The sequence below is a fragment of the Carassius auratus genome, chromosome 22 (assembly GCF_003368295.1).
Source record: "Carassius auratus strain Wakin chromosome 22, ASM336829v1, whole genome shotgun sequence".
NCBI lineage: Eukaryota > Metazoa > Chordata > Actinopteri > Cypriniformes > Cyprinidae > Carassius > Carassius auratus.
The window spans coordinates 32,347,772-32,369,864 of NC_039264.1; the positions used below are offsets into that span (position 1 = coordinate 32,347,772).

The following is a 22,093-nucleotide window of genomic DNA, read 5'->3' on the forward strand; positions in this document are numbered from 1 at the left end:
ACGTGAGCACATTTCATGCATAAAGTAATGGAATTTTCTTTTGTCAGCGTTTTAAAAATATGTCCCAAACTAGGGTCCCCTCAGTCAATCTTGGCCATTTCAACCACTGCATATTATGGAATTTTATGAAAAATAAATGTCACACAATGCAAAAATAAACAAAATGCAGTTAGAATACTGTTCAGGATGCTTTGCTTAATAATAATACGTAGTTTGAGTAATTTGTTATGCATGTATTTATGTATTTTGCTTCACAATTTTCATCCGGTGGAACATAAAACAGGTGCAAAATTCCCACATACTTGCATCGAGGGACCTGAGCAGTATTACTGTTGATTTGGCTTCTTAGATTACCACACAGAACACATTGGCAGCCACAAAGCAAGTCACTGAGTCCTCAAACCATCTTGTCAGGTAGTGGTTACCGAGTTGGAGCAAATCTGTATCTGGAGAATGAATCTCACACAGTGAGGTTTTCTTTAGTATGTGGTTTTTTCTCACACACCATTTTGTTCCAAAAGCTAACTGATAAACTTCTTGAATTTTTTTTGCTCTTAATATAAATTGATTAAATTACTTTTGCAAACGATTGTGCAGTTTGTGTATATTCTTACATATTCTAATGAAAGCTGGGTTTGTCTTGCTAACTAACACTATCCGTGTAACCCCTTGTAGAACACAAATATAAAGGATGTCTTTGAATAGTTTCTGACAAAAAGTCACACTGAATATAAGATGCCAAATAGAAATTGAAGAGTAGTCAGTATAATAAATAGTGTCTGGTTTTACCCCCAAATTTAACATGTTGTGGTTTTCTCAAGTGTTTATGTTAATAAAAGCTAAGCCTAGAATCATCAAGTGAGTCTTTTCACTTATTTTGATCAAAACAATATGAAAACATTTTCGGGCAAAAAGAAAGCTTAATGATCTGCTTTGTCACTATAGCCATCTTTCTACCGTGCTTTACTAATATTATTGATTAGGGATTTGATCCATTTCTTGTGACGACATCTGCATAAACCACCTCATCCTCTTTTTTGGCTCCCTGAAAAACAAAGACAGAAGATAGAAAGAGACACAAACATTTTTCAAAACCACTTATTGTTTACTAATATATTAAACATTCAGTGTGGCAGTCTTCAGGATGTTAAGATGTGCTGAGCAGTTTGACCACTTTTTTTTAAGATTCTTATTGCATTACATATATTGTAATGCCATAGCAGTGACAATTATGTTTTAATGTTTCCTTTATTACGCACATTCATGCATAAATCAGTAGAAATATGCTACTTTTTTCTCACATTTGCTTTCTGAAGGACTTAGTTTCCAGTGAGACAGTTTAACAGTGCTTGTTTAGTAAAAACTACTGGACTGAATCATGTTAGAAGTGTTTTTACAGTTATTTTTACGAGGATGAGAGATCTGCATCTGACCTTGGCCATTAGGGGTGTAACGATACGCATATTCTATTTGAACCGTTTGGTTGATGCTTTCGGTTCGGTACATGGTACGCATTATGTACCGAACGGTTCGTTGGACTTATTAATTATATATATATAAAAAAAGTTAAATATAATATGCATTCAACAAGGTAGCCCAATAACCCAAACGACATAACAGGCAACGCCCCTGACACCCCCGAAGAAGAAAAAAACACCAACTTATATGTTTATGGCTACTCAGTCAGGCGCTCGCTCACTCAGTACGCGCTGAGTGAGCGAGCAGTTCATGCACGGTATGCGGTGGACAGTGCGTTTAAAAAAAAAAAAACACCAGCGGGAATACTTGAAATATGTCAACTAATTTACGCCGACATCACCTTAGTGTGTCAGTATCTGGGAAAAGACGAAAAAGAGGAGAAACATACACGCAACAAACTATCCCCGCAGCATTTACACAGACATTTCCAACTGACTCAAACAGGGCAAAAGACATCACCGCGGCGACATCATCATTGGTAGGCTTACGTTATAGCCGCGGATATGAGACCTTACTATTTACCATTCATTCTATCATCACCATTATAGCTTACAGGGAATCCAAAGGTCACCCGAACCGAACCGTGAATTTTGTGAACCGTTACACCCCTACTGGCCATGTGTTTCTTTTCCTGTTTGGTAATTTTCTAATAAAGTAGCTTTTTGAATTTAAACTTATTTATTAACTATCAAAGTTAGGGGTGGACCATATACTGTAAATAAGGTTGTTGTATCAAAATGAAGAAGATATACAATTACTACATACTCTAACTGTAGTTACGCAGTGAGTCAAGAGCAGTGAGTGCTAGACTGCTGTCACTTTAAGACCTAATGCATTGATCAAATAAATTTACACTTGTTAGATTTTCTCCCAACTGTTTACATTGGATAAAAATAAACAATCGTGTTTATGTGATCGCCTTCAAATTTTCTTTGTTGCTCTAATATGTCAGTAACTTTAAGCCATACACTGCTCACATATTTATAGTCTTACATGAATATAAACAAGCTAGAGCAAAACAAAATGATCATTTCTCAGGATTTGTGAGTGTGAATTGATGTTTGCATGATTAAAATCAAACATGGAGCCCTGTCCACTTTAATATAGTAACTTGTTTGCACATTTTGCAAGGTTAAAGGTTAAACATTTATTTAGGTCAGAATCTACCTTTTTTATCATCAGACTGAGTTCAAACATACTTCATGTCTTCAAGTTAACCATCTATGCTTCAGGATCTTTTCTCAGAACTAACTTCTTTTTCAGATGGATTTTGATACTGTTGAGGCATTTTTATGTATGTCAGTTCTTCTCAGATGCATTATTTTCAAATGGATTATTAATTAAATACATAATATTTGATAAACTGTTTACTGTTACGGATCACTCAGGAAGCTGAGGAGGTAACAGATGAAGATGTTTATTTTTAATGACACAAGCAGAGGAGCAGGAAGTGAGGAGTGAGAAGGAGTTAGGATCCGTGCAGGTAAGGCTGTGACTTCTTGGAGGGACGGTGAAACACAAACATGGACACTTCGGGGAACTGGGTTCTTCGGAGAGAATCTCTGGAGAGAGTAGAAGAGGAGTTAGTCCTTATAGTAAGCATGTGTGTGGCTTTTGTAGTGCAGCATTGATGAGTGGGTGATTAGGAGCAGGTGAAGGTCATCTAATATTCAGGTGAGGGTGTGCGCTGAGATTGTGTGGAGGTGGAACCTGGCGTGTTTGTAACAGTACCCCCTCCCCTGGGCCCGCTCCTGAGGGCCGGGGACCCCGACGACGTGTTGGGCTTCCTCTTCCCCTGGGAGCTGGTCGATTGGGATGAATGGAATGGAAGGTATCCAGTAAGGTGGGATCCAAGATGTCGTTACGTGGGACCCAGGAACGTTCCTCTGGACCGTATCCTTCCCAGTCCACTAGATATTCCAGCTGCCCACCATGCCGCCAGGAGTCCAGGATTTCCTTGACTGTATAAGCTGCGCCGTCATCTAGGAGGAGAGGAGCGGGGGTTTCCGTCTCGCCAGGTTCTGTGGAGGGAGAAACAGAAGGATGGCAAGGTTTTAGGAGTGACACATGGAATGTGGGGTGAATCCGGTACTCAGGAGGAAGCTGGAGTTTATACGTGACCGGATTTATCTGCTGGGTGATGGTGAACGGGCCAATGAATCTGGGACTGAGCTTGCGGCAGGGTAGACGCAGGCGGATGTCCCGGGTGGACAGCCAGACCTTCTGACCGGGCTGGTAGTGGGGGGCCTCGGACCGGCGAAGTTCGGCTGTCATCCAGCGTCTGCGAAGTGCCAGCTGAAGTTGGTGATGAGCCGCGTCCCAGACCCTCTCGCGGAACCAGTAGTCAACAGCAGGGACATCCGAGGGCTCTCCAGACCAGGGGAAGAGAGGTGGTTGGTAGCCGAGTACACACTGGAAGGGAGTGAGTCCGGAGGGAGTTTTGTGCGTACTCAGCCCACCCCAGGAATTGGTTCAAGGAGTTCTGGTGGCCGTGGCGGAAGGTACGGAGGAAGCGTCCGATCTCCTGGGCCTTCCTCTCTGTCTGCCCATTTGACTGGGGGTGATAGCCGGAGGACAGGCTGATGGCCACACCTAGGAGGGAATGGAATGTTCTCCACACCCGGGAGGATTTTGAAAATCTATCCACTATATTCAATATACAGGTATTATTGTCATAGGGTGGAAGGTCCATTATAAAATCCACCCCTAGGTGTGACCACAGGCGGTTAGGAATGGGCAGAGGAAGGAGTTTGCCTGATGGTAGGTGGCGAGGGCTCTTGGACATGGCGCAGCTGGTACATCCACTCACATACCTTCTGACATCCAAGGCCATGTTGGGCCTCCAGAAGCGTTCCCGTAGCAATGAGAGGGTTTCATTGACCCCCGGGTGACCAATCCCAGACAGCAGGTGACTCCGAGCCGGATCCGTATTTAAACCGGCAAATCCGCGTTACAGCCACCTCCGTTCCACTGCTATAATACGGATCCAGCCCGGGTCCGGGTTTTAGTAGGCGGGAACAACCGTCGCAAAGCAGATTCGGGCCGTATCTGTGATACGAGCGCGCAATTTTTCTTTCTGCAGTTAGAAGAGGCCAGTCGACTCGGCACTCGAAATCCTACACTTCAGACTTCACAAAGGTAAGCAACATAGTTTGCTCAAACTACTATTGATAAATGAATTTCTTTTTTATGTTGTGCACTCGTTAACTTTAGTTTTTTTTGCTACTTTGATCGGTTTTGAATTGTATTAGCTGACTTTATCAGAGGAGAGCATGCTAACATATGAAGACGGTCCAGACAGAGGACTGTAATTATATGAAATTGACGAATTTAACTGCTTCTATTTATTATTTATGAACTATTATTAATGATTATTTTTTTAATGTGCTGCGTGGCAATGTCAGTGATAGGATTGCGTTCCGTTAATTATGTCAACCCTTAACTAACTAACGTTAATGTCTTCCGTAGACCTTCATTTTAAAATATATTTTATATGTATATATATAGTAGTAGGTTACTTGTCAAAAGTTTGGAAATATTTACATGTTTTAACGTTTCTGAAAGAAGTCTCTAGTCTGCTCAGTGTTCACCAAGACTGCATTTGTTTAAAGCTGAAGTCTGTAACTTTTTTTTGTTCCAAATGTACATAATGTATATGAGCAAGTACATTATGAATCCATTTTCCAAACCGTGTTTTTGTCTTATCCTGAATTTCCACGTTACACCTGTAGTAAGTGTTTATAAAGGGACTATTTTAGACTGGTTCGTGTCGCAGGACCTGCGTGTCTCGTGATAATCAGAGAAGTAGCTCCGGCTACAATGTTCTTCCGCAAGATGCATGCAGTTCTTTTTATTAACCACTGGAGAACCATAGCGTTAATAAAAAAAATAAATTTAAACCGTTGTATTGCGAAATATTATTAAAAGAACAGTTTTCTATTTGAATATATTTTAAAATGATATTTATTTCTCTGATCAAAACTGAATTTCCTACAGTCTTCAATGTCAAATGATCATTCAGAAATCATTCTAATAATTATGATGATTTGCTGCTCAAGAAACATTAGTGATTATCTATATTGGCAGCTGTGCTGCTTCATTTTTTTTAAGGCAATAACAATTTAATTAATTTTCTGATTGTCAACAAAATATTAATCAATGGAAGGATTTTTTGTTGTTGTCACAATTAATCTTTTAGACACAATGAAAAGGAGGGAACCGCCTTTGACAAGCTCTGGAGTCAGACGGAGGGCTCGTATTTCCCTCGAGAAACGACTTCATGACATTGCAGAAGACTGTCTATTAGAATCAGAACCAACTCAAACTCAAAAAGTTGAAACAGATTCCATCACAAATGACACCCAAAGCAACAATGACTCTAGACTCCCTCAGATAGATGACCATTTAGATTTTGTTTGCACAGATGATATTGGAGAAGTGACAGAAAGGCAACATGTTCCAGAGTCTGACTCTGAATCAGAATCTGAATTTGCAGATGAGCCAGTCAGCCTTGTTGAAAGTTTAGCCAATTGGTCTGTACAGTTTGGTGTTTCTTTAGTAGCCTTCACAGCCCTCCTTACTTTGTTGAGATTGTACCACCCAGAATTGCCTAAGGATGCTCGAACCATCCTTAAAACAAAAACTGAATACAAAATCCAACAAAAATGTGGTGGTTTGTATCATTATAGAGGAATTCTAACCGCTATGCATAACACCCTGAACCAACTAATTGGAAAGATTGCAGATGGCTTTACTTTTAGATTGCAAATCAATATTGATGGCTTACCCTTATTTAAGAGCTCTAATTTACAGTTATGGCCCATTTTAGGACTTCTCTTGAGTTTCCCAATGAAAGAACCTGTTGTCATTGGGCTTTTTAGTGGTACTAAAAAACCAAATGCCCCTGATGAATTTTTGAGAGATTTTACCCATGAGTTAAAGCAGTTGCAGGAAGGGTTCTTTTTCAGAGGAAAAAGGTTTTCATTGAACTAGATTCTGTTATATGCGATACTCCTGCTAGAGCTTTTGTAAAAAACACAAAAGCTCACAATGGATACCATGGATGTGATAAGTGTTGCCAGCCAGGTGTTTATGTTAACAACAGAATGACATACCCCAGAAATGATTTTGTTTTACGGACTGATTCATCATTTTCAGACAGAGTTGATGAGGAGCATCATCATCATGGACCACATGGATTTTCTGGTCTAGATGTGGGCATGGTGACTAGATTCCCTTTAGATTACATGCACCTTGTGTGTTTAGGTGTCACAAGGAGATTATTAAATATTTGGCTCAGGGGTCCTTTGAAGTTTCGCTTGTCCTCCAGTCTTGTTGATCAGATTTCTCAAAGTCTAATTCAGATGCGTGCGTACATACCAGCTGAGTTTGCAAGGAAGCCGAGGTCTCTGAGAGATCTAGACCGTTGGAAAGCTACTGAACTAAGACAGTTTCTGTTGTATACTGGCTCTGTTGCTCTGGCACCACATTTAGATTGTGATGTATATAATAACTTTATGTTATTGTATACTGGTATTTGCATCCTTGTCAGTCCTCAGCTGTGTTCTTTGTTTAACAATTATGCGAAAATGCTACTAACAACATTTGTAAGTCATTTTGGGGAGCTTTATGGAAAAGATGGCTTAGTGTATAATGTGCATGGCTTGGTCCATCTGTCAGCTGATGCCCAGCTGCATGGTTCTTTAGACTCCATCTCAGCTTTTCCATATGAAAATTACCTCAATACACTGAAGAAGTTTGTGAGAAAGCCTGAATTTCCTCTTGCACAGATAATACGAAGGTTATCAGAGGTTGAAGACATCAGAACTGTCGAGCTCCCCTGTAAAGCTTTAAGAGGGCAACATTATGTTGGACCTGTTCCCAATGGCCTTCAAGCTACAGCACAATACAGGCAGCTGCAGACCGAACAGTGGTCAATTAAAGTTTCCACTGGCGATAATGTTTTTGCTATAGACAAAGACATATGTGTTCTCTATAACATTGTTCAGTCTGCCGAGGGCATATATGTAGTGTTTAAAGTTTTAACACAGATGGACAATTTCTACAACTATCCAATGAGCTCGGATTTTCTCAGAGTATTCATTGTCTCTCAACCAACAGGACCGTTTAGGGTAGCCAAAATATCACAGATCTCTCACAAGTGTGTGCTCCTTCCTTACAAAGATAGATTTGTTGTCATGCCCTTCTTGCACAGCCAAAGTTATAGTGCAGAGATGGATTAGTTCTAGGACAGCAACATTGTGATGGCCCAGATCCAGCACGTATGGAATGGTGATCTGTTAACAGGCTTATTAAGGCTGAGATGACTCCATATTTAATATTAAGATAAGATTGTGTGGCTCAGATAAGGTCCATGTCTGGTTTATTCTTTGCTCTTGGCCTGCTATGGCCTGATTGTGGCCCAGATCTGGAATACAGGTGTGGATCACCCAAGGACCGTCATTCAACACCAAATGCAGGCTAAATCATCATTCCTTATGGGCTGGATCTGGGCCATCACAGTGTTGCTATGTGGGCAAGTGGGGCTGTGAAAGGTGAGGGTTAAGGGCAGAGTGGCGGGAGACAAAACAATTGATGCTGACTAAAGACTGACTTAACACTCGGAACTGACGAAGAGCTGCTGTAATCCACAATGGTTTCTGGAAACTTGTGGATTTTGACAATGTAGGGTTTTTGGATGACTCCTAAAGGCAACAGTTTTGAGATTTGGTGAGTGTGTGATATTTGCTTTTTTCTAATTTAGAATTTATTTTGTGGATACTATTGTGCATCAGAGGATTTTTACCTTGTGATGCATTTTATGATAGAGATTATTATGCTGATCTGTACAGCAGCAATAATCACAGCAATCAGGACATATAATGTAAGTACTGTATACGTACATTGTAAGTATCCTCAATAAATAATAATAAAACTTATGTCACAACTAGTTTCAGCAACCTAATTGAGACAGCATTTTCCATTAATTCACAAGTTTACACTCATCTACAATTAGAGGGGGTAAAGAGTTCAGTGATGCATTTTTGACACAGTCATAATTTCTTGCATGCGAGTAATCATTTTTTTATTTGTCAATTTTGATCAGGTGATTACCTTAAAGCAAGAGACAAACTGAGGGCCTCACTGACCTGTAATACCTCTGAGTTACAAACAGATGATGAGGAAGAAGTCATTAGGAAGAGAAAAATTAAGCCAAGGTTTCATATTCTAAAAGACTGACACATGCACCATTCGAAATTACATTTAGAAATATATTTGTTAACTATAGTGTGTTGTTGTAATAAGTACAGACTTTGATACAAAGTCGGTACTGAAATTTTAAAGAACCTGTTCAACAGTGCTCAAAATGTTAGAAGGAAAGGCTGTTATCGCCATATTTTTTAATTTTCATTACCGACTTGGAAGTCTTTTGACAACACTACTATAGAGCTAACATATTAGGTTGTGCAAACATGTTTTTTCCTATGGTGTTATTGGCTCTAATTATCAAAGCAAGCAATTGATTCTTTGTATAGTGAATATTGTGTCTTGCAGTACTACAGATGTCAAGTGAAGTAAAGATTCCTAGTACAGGCTTAGTAGGCTAATTGAATATTTAGCTTGGTTGAGTATAAGCAGTTCTTACATTTTTAAATCAAGTTGTTGATATTTGATGGCCAAAAAATCTTTATAGTCCATTGTAATTTGTTTTTGTTTGCTAGGCAAATCTTTGGTGATACAGATTCTGACAGTGAGTCAGAGGGTGGTATAAAGAGGAGATACCACAATCTCTCCACTTGTCTACCGCCACCTATTCCTCCACCTACTCCTGACATACCATCAACTGAAACCTGCCAGACTTCCATTAGACCTGAATATTCTTCTTTCACTGGTACATTCCTGCGTTTCCATTTAATTAATTATTAATAAATTATTTTGTAATCAATGTTTTTGTTAATATCTAACTGTTTAGTTGTAACATTAACATAACAGTATTAAGTCAAGTTACTTCTATGGGACTGATGCAGTTAATGTAACTTCATGTGCTCAGTGACTCATGACTCATACTTGAAGGATTTATTAGTATGATACTGAATTATTATATGATGTGTTATTCACTTAAAAAAATCTAATTATTGTCATTTTCATGTTTCACAGCAGCACCACCTGTCCACTTTAATGCAGCTGGAATGCCTTCCAGTCCGTTACGCCACTGCTCTGTTGGATATGTTCCCGATCTGATGCCTCTTGAAGATGGATATTATACAGGTAAAATATTTTATTTTGCTTGAAATCTTTGCTCATCAAAGTTATTACGTATGGGCAAAATCTATGAGTTCATCTTGTCTCTCCCTGGTCTCAGTGCCTCCAGTTGCTACACCTACCTCTGACAGGCCATCAAGCTCTATGGGCCACATCTCTGCCATGCCTCAAATGTCAAAGGAGCATTCCTTCAGGCCCACGTTTAGACTGGGGAAGACGGGCACTGGACCTATTCCTTGCTCTGGTAAAATCCTTTAAATATTCTACATTCTACAATTTTTCTAATTATATATATTAAGAAAACTTTGTATTTTTGGTCTTTAAATGCTTTCTTAACTCTTTTTTTAGCTGCACAGCTGCACATTCTAACATTGTTAGAAAATGTTAAGGAACAGCAAACACAGCTTGCCTCTGCTGTCAGTAATCTTGCTGCACGACTCGGGACAGAAAATCCTGTGGCTGAAATGCCTCACAATATCTGTGTTCCACTGGCCACTATGCCTGAAGTTCCTTGTCAGTCCTCAGCTGTGTTCTTTGTTTAACAATTATGCGAAAATGCTACTAACAACATTTGTAAGTCATTTTGGGGAGCTTTATGGAAAAGATGGCTTAGTGTATAATGTGCATGGCTTGGTCCATCTGTCAGCTGATGCCCAGCTGCATGGTTCTTTAGACTCCATCTCAGCTTTTCCATATGAAAATTACCTCAATACACTGAAGAAGTTTGTGAGAAAGCCTGAATTTCCTCTTGCACAGATAATACGAAGGTTATCAGAGGTTGAAGACATCAGAACTGTCGAGCTCCCCTGTAAAGCTTTAAGAGGGCAACATTATGTTGGACCTGTTCCCAATGGCCTTCAAGCTACAGCACAATACAGGCAGCTGCAGACCGAACAGTGGTCAATTAAAGTTTCCACTGGCGATAATGTTTTTGCTATAGACAAAGACATATGTGTTCTCTATAACATTGTTCAGTCTGCCGAGGGCATATATGTAGTGTTTAAAGTTTTAACACAGATGGACAATTTCTACAACTATCCAATGAGCTCGGATTTTCTCAGAGTATTCATTGTCTCTCAACCAACAGGACCGTTTAGGGTAGCCAAAATATCACAGATCTCTCACAAGTGTGTGCTCCTTCCTTACAAAGATAGATTTGTTGTCATGCCCTTCTTGCACAGCCAAAGTTATAGTGCAGAGATGGATTAGTTCTAGGACAGCAACATTGTGATGGCCCAGATCCAGCACGTATGGAATGGTGATCTGTTAACAGGCTTATTAAGGCTGAGATGACTCCATATTTAATATTAAGATAAGATTGTGTGGCTCAGATAAGGTCCATGTCTGGTTTATTCTTTGCTCTTGGCCTGCTATGGCCTGATTGTGGCCCAGATCTGGAATACAGGTGTGGATCACCCAAGGACCGTCATTCAACACCAAATGCAGGCTAAATCATCATTCCTTATGGGCTGGATCTGGGCCATCACAGTGTTGCTATGTGGGCAAGTGGGGCTGTGAAAGGTGAGGGTTAAGGGCAGAGTGGCGGGAGACAAAACAATTGATGCTGACTAAAGACTGACTTAACACTCGGAACTGACGAAGAGCTGCTGTAATCCACAATGGTTTCTGGAAACTTGTGGATTTTGACAATGTAGGGTTTTTGGATGACTCCTAAAGGCAACAGTTTTGAGATTTGGTGAGTGTGTGATATTTGCTTTTTTCTAATTTAGAATTTATTTTGTGGATACTATTGTGCATCAGAGGATTTTTACCTTGTGATGCATTTTATGATAGAGATTATTATGCTGATCTGTACAGCAGCAATAATCACAGCAATCAGGACATATAATGTAAGTACTGTATACGTACATTGTAAGTATCCTCAATAAATAATAATAAAACTTATGTCACAACTAGTTTCAGCAACCTAATTGAGACAGCATTTTCCATTAATTCACAAGTTTACACTCATCTACAATTAGAGGGGGTAAAGAGTTCGGCCCAGAACCCAGAGTACTCCCCCCATAAAATATTATCATGATTTTTTTTTTCCCATATCATACAATGCCAATATTTATCTTGATATTAGTTTACCTACCATTTACGGGGAAGGAATTTTTTTTTTTTTCACATATTTGTGAGACCTTGAGAATTAATGTACACATGTAAACTTGTTTGTTTACAATTAAACTCCACAGAGTAGATAACTTTTAATTTAGTAATGTAGGAATTCTAGATGTGAGTGAGATAATGATGGTGTTTGTTTGTCAATTCTCTGTTTACTCTACCTTGGTAGCTTTTCTAACCATGAAATTAAATTATTAAGAGTAACACTGGATTACATGTGGTGTTCCTTGTGCATCTACAATTTTGAATCTTTTGCAGGAAAAGGCAGGCTATGCTGTTTATAACAGAATAAAAAAAAAGCAAATATATTGATTGAAAGAAAATGTCAAAAGGAGTGTTTCAAATATTGTGTCTAATGGATAACTTTTTCAAATATGTAATAATTTCTGCAACAATTTCTTTTTTTTTAGATGTTTCTACTCATCGAATTTACAGAAACAAAAACTGTCAACATTATATCCGAGTCGTGGTTTGAGGATGGTGTCACTTGGTGGCCAAATTATAAAAGTGATGAACGCATAAATAGAGCTATCCAAAAATGTGAAGAGCCAGGAGAAGACTGGAAAAAGTTTGATGTTCGAGTCCTCTCAAGAACTGGTAAGAATCTGATTTACAAACATAATTCAGGTGTTATGAAATACACCAACTCTGTAAACAAACAGATTTAAAATGATAATTATTAATGGTCTATTTCTTTCAAAATAGTCATTCATTTCTGCCATTAATTGAGGGATTTGGAACACCAGCCAAATATTTTGTCACATGTCATAGTCGTTGCTATAAGGAGATAGTAGTGTAGCACTGTAACCCCACCCCCACCCCCATGTACAAAATAATACAGTACACTAGTACAGTAATTACTCAAGTGGTTGGATAATACCGCAAAATGGATTTGATAGTGTACTTTGTGTAAAGTGATGCATTTTTGACACAGTCATAATTTCTTGCATGCGAGTAATCATTTTTTTATTTGTCAATTTTGATCAGGTGATTACCTTAAAGCAAGAGACAAACTGAGGGCCTCACTGACCTGTAATACCTCTGAGTTACAAACAGATGATGAGGAAGAAGTCATTAGGAAGAGAAAAATTAAGCCAAGGTTTCATATTCTAAAAGACTGACACATGCACCATTCGAAATTACATTTAGAAATATATTTGTTAACTATAGTGTGTTGTTGTAATAAGTACAGACTTTGATACAAAGTCGGTACTGAAATTTTAAAGAACCTGTTCAACAGTGCTCAAAATGTTAGAAGGAAAGGCTGTTATCGCCATATTTTTTAATTTTCATTACCGACTTGGAAGTCTTTTGACAACACTACTATAGAGCTAACATATTAGGTTGTGCAAACATGTTTTTTCCTATGGTGTTATTGGCTCTAATTATCAAAGCAAGCAATTGATTCTTTGTATAGTGAATATTGTGTCTTGCAGTACTACAGATGTCAAGTGAAGTAAAGATTCCTAGTACAGGCTTAGTAGGCTAATTGAATATTTAGCTTGGTTGAGTATAAGCAGTTCTTACATTTTTAAATCAAGTTGTTGATATTTGATGGCCAAAAAATCTTTATAGTCCATTGTAATTTGTTTTTGTTTGCTAGGCAAATCTTTGGTGATACAGATTCTGACAGTGAGTCAGAGGGTGGTATAAAGAGGAGATACCACAATCTCTCCACTTGTCTACCGCCACCTATTCCTCCACCTACTCCTGACATACCATCAACTGAAACCTGCCAGACTTCCATTAGACCTGAATATTCTTCTTTCACTGGTACATTCCTGCGTTTCCATTTAATTAATTATTAATAAATTATTTTGTAATCAATGTTTTTGTTAATATCTAACTGTTTAGTTGTAACATTAACATAACAGTATTAAGTCAAGTTACTTCTATGGGACTGATGCAGTTAATGTAACTTCATGTGCTCAGTGACTCATGACTCATACTTGAAGGATTTATTAGTATGATACTGAATTATTATATGATGTGTTATTCACTTAAAAAAATCTAATTATTGTCATTTTCATGTTTCACAGCAGCACCACCTGTCCACTTTAATGCAGCTGGAATGCCTTCCAGTCCGTTACGCCACTGCTCTGTTGGATATGTTCCCGATCTGATGCCTCTTGAAGATGGATATTATACAGGTAAAATATTTTATTTTGCTTGAAATCTTTGCTCATCAAAGTTATTACGTATGGGCAAAATCTATGAGTTCATCTTGTCTCTCCCTGGTCTCAGTGCCTCCAGTTGCTACACCTACCTCTGACAGGCCATCAAGCTCTATGGGCCACATCTCTGCCATGCCTCAAATGTCAAAGGAGCATTCCTTCAGGCCCACGTTTAGACTGGGGAAGACGGGCACTGGACCTATTCCTTGCTCTGGTAAAATCCTTTAAATATTCTACATTCTACAATTTTTCTAATTATATATATTAAGAAAACTTTGTATTTTTGGTCTTTAAATGCTTTCTTAACTCTTTTTTTAGCTGCACAGCTGCACATTCTAACATTGTTAGAAAATGTTAAGGAACAGCAAACACAGCTTGCCTCTGCTGTCAGTAATCTTGCTGCACGACTCGGGACAGAAAATCCTGTGGCTGAAATGCCTCACAATATCTGTGTTCCACTGGCCACTATGCCTGAAGTTGAGGAGCTGGAGGAGTGGCTTAAAGATTCAAGAAATGCACGGGCTAAACAAAACATGGTGTGTTTATTATTATTATTATTATTATTATTATTATTATTATTATTATTATTATTATTAATGCTACTTCACGATTGAAAGTATTCACTGCTCTCATCTATATTCTCAGATCATTAATCAAAACAGAAAATAGAATTATACAGTTTTATATAATGTATGTTTGTCTTTTCAGATATCTGCTCTGGGTGCTGTTGGAGGACAAAACACCAAAAGAATCACCTGGAACATACTTCACAGGCTTTTCTCAGATTCAGTAGCTAAAAAAATTAACTGGAAAGGAGTCAATGGGAAGAAGTGTTTCAAAGAAATGCACACAAGAAGTTTGTTGATCAGTAAGTATAATACGATACCAAGAAGCTGAGTGTTAGAGTATTTCATAAACCATCTCCACAACCTAAATAATATTTATGGCTAAGATATTACTATTTCTTAAAATGAATTTCTTACTTTAGTAATTCAATCCCATCGAACATAAAACTACTTTTGTGATATCTGATTCTGATCAATTTAAAGGAATGGTCCACCCCAAATGTTTAATTTTCTGTTAATTTACTCACTCTCAGGCTATTCAAGATGTAGGTGTCTTTTTTTCTTCTGTTGAACCGTAAAGATGTTTAAATGAAACTGTGGTCCTCTGTGATTCTTATAATGGAAGTCAATGCTACCGTCACTTTGAGAGTCATAAATACATATACCGGCAAATTAATAAAACCTCAATGCATCATCAGGAGTATTGGATTTGATTTGCCGGTATATGTTTCCCTTTAAATGAATATTTAAATCGTTGATATACCCATTTATCCCTTAACTGATGGACAATGTATAACTGAAGAACTATCATTTAGGAGCTTAGTAGTCTGGGGAAGTTTGAGATGTTTATTGCACACATTTTGTTTTTCAACAGGAGCTGTAAGGAGTAACCCGTCCTCTACCGGAGCAGCAGATACTGACATCGATTCTTACGCTATCCGTTGGTTCAATCTTGCCTCTGACCGTGGCGGCGGCCGGAAAGAACGTGAAAGAGCCAAAGAGGCATTAACTGAGGTAAATTTCAGATATAAACAGCATAAGAGGCTTTCGCATTTTATTAGCCATCAGGGTGGTTTCCCGAGAACTAATGGTCACCTTATCCTGGGTACACACCAAAAGATTCTTTACATTCTATACGATTTTCAAAATGTGATAGACCACATTTTCGTCTCGCTTTCTGATTGGATATTGTTTAGCTTCACGTGATAATCTCCAGAGCGTGCATGTGTTTGTCCTCGGGGTTCCCCCCACACATCAGGATTTCTGATCATAAATATTAAACATGTTGAATATTTATGATTCGCGCGTCCAACGTTCTTCCGATCAGGTTTGGACACTCTTAACACACCTCACACCAAGAGAAAATATGATAAGATAATCTGTAGAACCATCAAGATAATCAGGACATAGCTAGGATTGTCGGAAGGGGGATATCAGCCCAAAATCAGCCTGATTATCTTTTTGTGTGTACCTAGCATTAGGAATGCAGGATCCATCTATCAGTTAAGCCTTCGCTGAAGACAACATGTATTTCACATGTTAATCATTGTCTGTGACTGTCTTTGAACAGTGCTTCAATAGATCTCAACAAAACTAACAGCTTTCTTCTTGGTCTTTTGTTTGCAGATACCTCATGGGAATTAAATCGCACATGTGAATGGGTTTGTTGTTCCATGGCTTTGCTACCCGTTCTGTTTGGTTCATGATGGGTTTGCGGTTCATAATATGAACATTTTTTTGATGCAGCTTTTTGCTGCCTCTTTTCTACTCAAGAAAGAAGACCAACATATCTTTTTGTCACTTGTTTCCCTGACATCTATTATTACCATTCTCAGTTTATTTTTATAATTTCTGTCATCTATGTCATGTTTATTTGTACTTCATTATAAAGCGACCTTGAGTTGTATGAAATGTGCTATATAAAATAAACATAGCATTATTATTATTATTTACCACTGTTTTAAACTTTTGTTTCCAATTTGTTTTGTTTTTTTTGAATGCATGATTATTGTGAAGTAGTGGCTGTGATTTAGTGCTAACACTAATTTATCAGGTGGTATTTTAGTGTAAAAAAGTGTTTTAAATTAATTGTCTATCTAAAGTAGTACTTTCAACATTTAATTGCCTGAGCATTTCATGTTAAAACCTAAAGAAAAATATTCAGTGGCATAAGACCATAAGATATTAGAAATCTAGATACGGTATGTATACTACTTTAGACAGAGAGGGCGTGTGTGTGTGTGTGTGTGTGTGTGTGTTGGGATTGGGGGAGGGGGGGGGGGTACGGTCTACAAAATGAGCTGGCCCTGATCCGGCATGATTCTGGACCAGATCCAAAACAGAACTGGACCTGATCTGGCCCACATTTGGGCCAAATTGCCATAAAGGAATCCGGGGTTGGCCCAGTTCTGGCCCGGATGAGGAAAAACGGATCCGTGCCGGTATTGGCCCGTTGTGCCAAAAGACACCGGCCCAGGTCTGTTGCGTGGATCTGGCCCAGAACTTACGACGTGTCTGGGCCAGATCTGGCCCAGATGAATTTTGCTATCTGGGATGCCAAGTGATGTATGTGTAGAGTGGATGAGTGGGGTGTGCCGTGTCCTGGGGATGTAAAGGTGATCTGGTGGGCAACCCGGCGGGGTATTATTAGGAGGTTCGGCTGGAAGAAGAGTCTTGGCTGACCAAGTGATCGGAGCGACGATGATCTCGTCTGGGAGGATGGGTTCAGGATCTTCTGTTTTCTCTTCGGGAGCATAACATCTAGACAGAGCATCGGCCTTAACGTTCTTTACCCCTGGGTGGTAAGATATGGTAAATTGGAAGCGGGTGAAGAATAACGCCCAGCGGGCCTGTCTGGGGTTGAGTCTATTAACTGCTCGAAGTTATTCAAGGTTCTTGTGGTCAGTTAGAACTTGAAATGGGTGTTTGGCTCCCTCTAGCCAATGCCTCCATTCCTCCAGGGCAAGTTTAATCGCAAGTAATTCCCGATTCCCGATGTCGTAGTTTACCTCCACCGGGTTGAGTTTCCGGGAGAAGAAGGCACATGGATGGAGGCGACTGGGATTCCCCTGCTGCTGGGAAAGGACCGCTCCCACTCCAGTGGGTGAGGCGTCCACTTCCAACACGAAAGGTTGATTGGGGTCCGGGTGTACTAGGAGTGGGGCGGTCGTAAAGGCTTGTTTGAGGGCTTGGAAGGCTTCTGTGGCTGTTGGAGTCCAGGAGAGAGATTTGGGCTTTTGGCGGAGAAGGTTGGTAAGAGGGCTGATGATAGAACTGAAATTGTGTATGAATCGTCTATAGAAATTTGCAAAGTCCAGGAATCGTTGCAGTTCCTTGATAGTGGTAGGAAAGGGCCAGTCCCTGACTGCGCTCACCTTCCCCTGGTCCATCCGGATGACACTGCGGTCGATGGTGTATCCAAGGAACTGCACTGAGGGCTGATGGAAGGAACATTTCTCGGCTTTGAGATTGAGCTGGTAGTCCCTCAGGCGTTGCAGGACCTCCGCAACGTGGTGATGATGTTCTGCCAAGCTCCGGGAGTAGATCAATATGTCATTAATGTATACTAGGAAGGACTTGTGGAGGAAATCCCGGAGCACCTCATGAAGTTCTGGAATACAGAGGGGGCGTTAAGTCCATACGGCATAACACAGTACTCATAGTGGCCAGTAGGGGTGATGAAGGCGGTCTTCCACTCGTCCCCCTCACGTATCCGGATGAGGTTATACGCGCTGCGGAGGTCCAACTTGGTGAACACAGTGGCACCACGGAGATGTTCCAGGGCTGCAGGGACGAGGGGAAGTGGGTATCGGAATTTAAGAGTGATTTTATTGAGAGCTCTGTTATCTATGCATGGGCTCAAACCTCCATCCTTTTTTGCCACAAAGAAGAAGCTGGAAGCAGCTTGAGAGGTTGATGGACGAATATACCCTTGGGCCAGCGCCTCCTTGATATAGTCCTGCATGGCCTTCTCCTTGGGAACGGATAGGGGATATATCCTTCCCTTTGGCACTGGTTCACCTGGCAGCAGATCAATTGCACAGTCCCACGGCCGGTGTGGAGGCAGCTTGGAGGCCCGCTTAGGGCAGAAGAAATCGCTGAAGGGGGCGTAACACTGAGAAATGGTGATGGACTGGTGCTCGATCGGGCTCTCGATAGAGGTGGAGTAGACTGGTAGTGGTTCAGGGGGGTACTCAACAGGAATGGGACAACCGGAGATGCATGATTGGAAACAGGCTTCGCCCCACTTCAGGATCTCGCCGGTTCTCCAGGAAATCACGGGGTTATGGTGCTCCAACCATGGGCGCCATAAGATAACGTCAGCGGTGGATTCCTCCAGAACCAGCAGATGGATCTCCTCATGGTGAAGAAGTCCAGCCGTCTTTGACGCTCCGCCATCGTGAGGTGGTAGGAATCCACAATCATAGGTTCACTGGCTGGTTCTGGGGAGCTGGTTCTTCTAAGCACGATTGCATACGAGTGGCGAAGCGAATGGATAACTGGATGAATCTCTCGAGGCCGATGGTATCCTCATATGCAGCGAGATGCAACCGCACTCGGGCTTCCAGTCCTTGACGATAGGTTGTCAGCAAAGCCTGTTCGTTCCATCCACTGGAGGCCGCCAGAGTCCTAAACTGCAAGGCATATTCATTGACAGACATTTTCCCTTGTTTTAAAATATACAGCTTCTCACCAATTGAAGAGTCCCAAGCAGGTCTGCAGAAAACTTCACGGAAATGGTCGATGAAGCTAGAATAAGACTGGATAACTAGGTTATTCTGAGTCCAGAGTGAATCTGCCCAGAGTAGTGCTTTGCCTTGCAATTGGGAAATGATAAAGGCTACCTTAGAGCGGTCCGTTGGACACATGTGTGGTTGCATCTCCAGGACCAGTGAACACTGAAGGAGAAATCCGCCGAACCAGAGTAGGTCGCCGGCCTGGCCATGGGACTGGCGTGCACGGCAGGTGAGGAAGTGATGACAGGGTCGGCGGAAGTGCTCGCCTGGTGGAGGAGATGCTGGGACTGCCATGAGTGTTCGACAGAGTGTATCTACCAGATCTTTGAATGGGTCTGTGAGGCTCATGCTTGTGCCTGTCGGTCTTGGTCCGGTCATCTGTTACGGATCACTCGGGAAGCTGAGGAGGTGACAGGTGAAGATGTTTATTTTTAATGACACAAGCAGAGGAGCAGGAAGTGAGGAGTGACAAGGAGTTAGGATCCGTGCAAGTAAGGCTGTGACTTCTTGGAGGGACAGTGAATCACACACACCCACACTTCGTGGAACTGGGTTCTTCGGAGAGAATCTCTGGACAGAGTAGAAGAGGAGTTAGTCCTTATAGTAAGCATACAGGAATGATCTTGTCGTGAACGTGACCGGACAATGACTGAGTGCGTGTGTGTTGCTTTTGTAGTGCAGCGCTGATGAGTGGGTGATGAGGAGCAGGTGGAGGTGATCTAATATTCAGGTGAGGGTGTGCGCTGAGATTGTGTGGAGGTGGAACCTGGCGTGTTTGTAACAATTACTTAATATTTATTAATAGTACTGATAAAACTAATTGTTATTTTTTTTATCAATATTTAGAAGTAGTAGTAATAGTAGTAGTAATCATAATTATTGTTATTAATGTTGTTTTTATTACTACAGAAGAAATGAGGGATGGAAGATAATGGGATATAAACATATAGTTTAATAAATATTCATTAATGACACAGTTATAAATTCTCTTACCAGTTTCTGTGCTTTTTGTTTGAAGAATGTCGCTTCAGCGTATGTGATCTCTTCATTACCAGTCTGATCTGTTTCTACAAACAATAATTAAATAATAATAATAAAAAAATCAATATTAAATTTGTTTCTTTTCCTTTCTTTTTTAAAGCTATGTATTCTTTTTGTTATTTTAATGCTTTACGATTAGTTTTTGTACTTTTGCAGATCTGTCAGCGATAGGATACTCTTACCTTCTTGGTCTGTTTTTCTGTGTCTCCTGTAGATCCAGTAGATCCCGACTGCTGCTACAATCAACAGAAATCCAGCAGCCGCTGCAGAGATCAGTATTTTCTGAGATGCAGAGACTGGAGAATGTGAGGAAAAGAGTGAAGTCTGTGAAAAATGCTACAGAAAATATGATTAACCTAAATATAGCCTAAACAGAATTTAACATTTAATAAAAACGAAATAGAATTAGGTATTTTGTGATATTCGTGTTATATAAGGACAGACAGCAAACACGCACACTGAACCTTTTCATCGTATATGAAAAAAAAAATAACTATAGTTTTTGGTATTGTCAACCCCAAATTACAATGTCACATTTGGGACATTTTGCAAAATGCAGTAAAACCAATAATCAGTGATTTTCTAATCCTCTGGAACCTTAAAGTACACAGAACAACTTTTGAATGTTTGACTGGCCAACTATTAATAGCATCCTTAATTCCCACACTATTAAAATGTTTAATTAATAGGACAGTTGATGTGACACAGTGGTAAATTTGCCCCTGTCCCGATTTTTTTGGAGTGTGTTGCAGCTATAAAAATCTAAATTTGCTCATATATACAAAATACAATTCATTTGGCCAGATAAATAATTGGAAATCTGTTCTTTGTACTTTTGTCTTTTAAATAAAGGGTAAAGAGATGTGAGGGAATGATGGATGACCATCAAATGTTTAAGAAATGTATGTCAAATCATGAAAGTTAAGCCACTGGTAAGATACCTACATTAAGATATTTTTTTCTAATAAATAGTAGACAGAACAAGCACAACTGTAACCGTGACTCACCATAGACAGTAAGATTGAATCTGTATGTGGTTGATTTTGTGCCTTTGATGATTACTGTATAATTTCCAGAGTCTGTTGTTCTGGTGTCTGTGATGATCAGAGATCCAGTCTGATTGTCCAGCTTCAGTCTGTCTCTGAATCTCCCATCAAGAACACCATCATATGTGGAGACATTTCCCTCCTCTTTATTGATTTGAGCTATAGATGTCTCTGGATATCCAAACGTCCATGTTATCAGATCACGTGTCTGTAGTTCAGTAACATTAGTCTGTAGAGTGACTGATTCTCCCTCCATCACTGACACTGACTTCACTTCATCTTCAACACCAAACACTGGAGAAGAGACAGAGTTTCACAGTTACACATTGTTAGTGTAAAAATAAATAAATAAACATGGGTTTAATCTAGGCTTATCTTAAAGCTTGCAGGTTTGAAATGATGCTTTCTTGAGATTCTGAACACTGCGGTGAAGTGAGGGCTGTTTTTTTTTTCAGAAAAGTCTGAGCTGATTTCAGTCAGTTCATGTCAGACTGTGTGTGGAGGACATTTAGCACTGGCTCTCATTAAACTGAAATATCAGAAGTGAAATAAACTGCAGGAGCCATTACATCGCAAACCACCAGAGAGACTGATCTGTTCTGAGTTCATTTAACTGGACACCAGCATCTCTGGTGATGATCTCAGGTGAGTAGAATTACTGA

The 22,093-nt window shown here is 39.9% G+C and overlaps 1 protein-coding gene and 1 long non-coding RNA gene across 3 annotated transcripts; one reads left to right on the forward strand and one right to left on the reverse strand.

Moving 5' to 3' along the window:
- Nucleotides 1-619: 619 nt before the first annotated feature.
- Nucleotides 620-21,877, reverse strand: LOC113040423 (SLAM family member 5-like). Of its 2 annotated transcripts, none has more exons than XM_026198778.1 (4): nt 21,393-21,877; nt 20,568-20,681; nt 20,338-20,411; nt 620-1,045 (listed from the first exon to the last, which is right to left on the reverse strand). In XM_026198778.1, the coding sequence occupies exons 1-4, from the start codon at nt 21,685-21,687 to the stop codon at nt 980-982; spliced, it is 549 nt and encodes a 182-aa protein (XP_026054563.1). In that variant the 5' UTR covers nt 21,688-21,877; the 3' UTR covers nt 620-979. The 2 variants fall into 2 exon arrangements, with proteins under 2 accessions (XP_026054563.1, XP_026054562.1); XM_026198777.1 differs by lacking the exon at nt 620-1,045 and adding an exon at nt 18,729-19,914.
- LOC113040428 (uncharacterized) lies at nt 12,431-13,505 on the forward strand. The gene is made up of 3 exons (XR_003275226.1): nt 12,431-12,465; nt 12,856-12,967; nt 13,472-13,505. It is a non-coding gene; the product is annotated as an uncharacterized LOC113040428 (long non-coding RNA).
- Nucleotides 21,878-22,093: the final 216 nt, after the last annotated feature.

Bases quoted from the DNA above. Each gene is read 5' to 3' on its own strand.
- LOC113040423 (XM_026198777.1), bottom strand. From the start codon at position 21,687: ATGGAGGGAGAATCAGTCACTCTACAGACTAATGTTACTGAACTACAG. The intron at 20,682-21,392 runs GTGAGTCACGGT...CACATTCTCCAG, and splicing joins ATTCAATCTTACTGTCTATG to TCTCTGCATCTCAGAAAATA. The intron at 19,915-20,337 runs GTAAGAGAATTT...TACTCTGTCCAG, and splicing joins AACAAAAAGCACAGAAACTG to AGATTCTCTCCGAAGAACCC.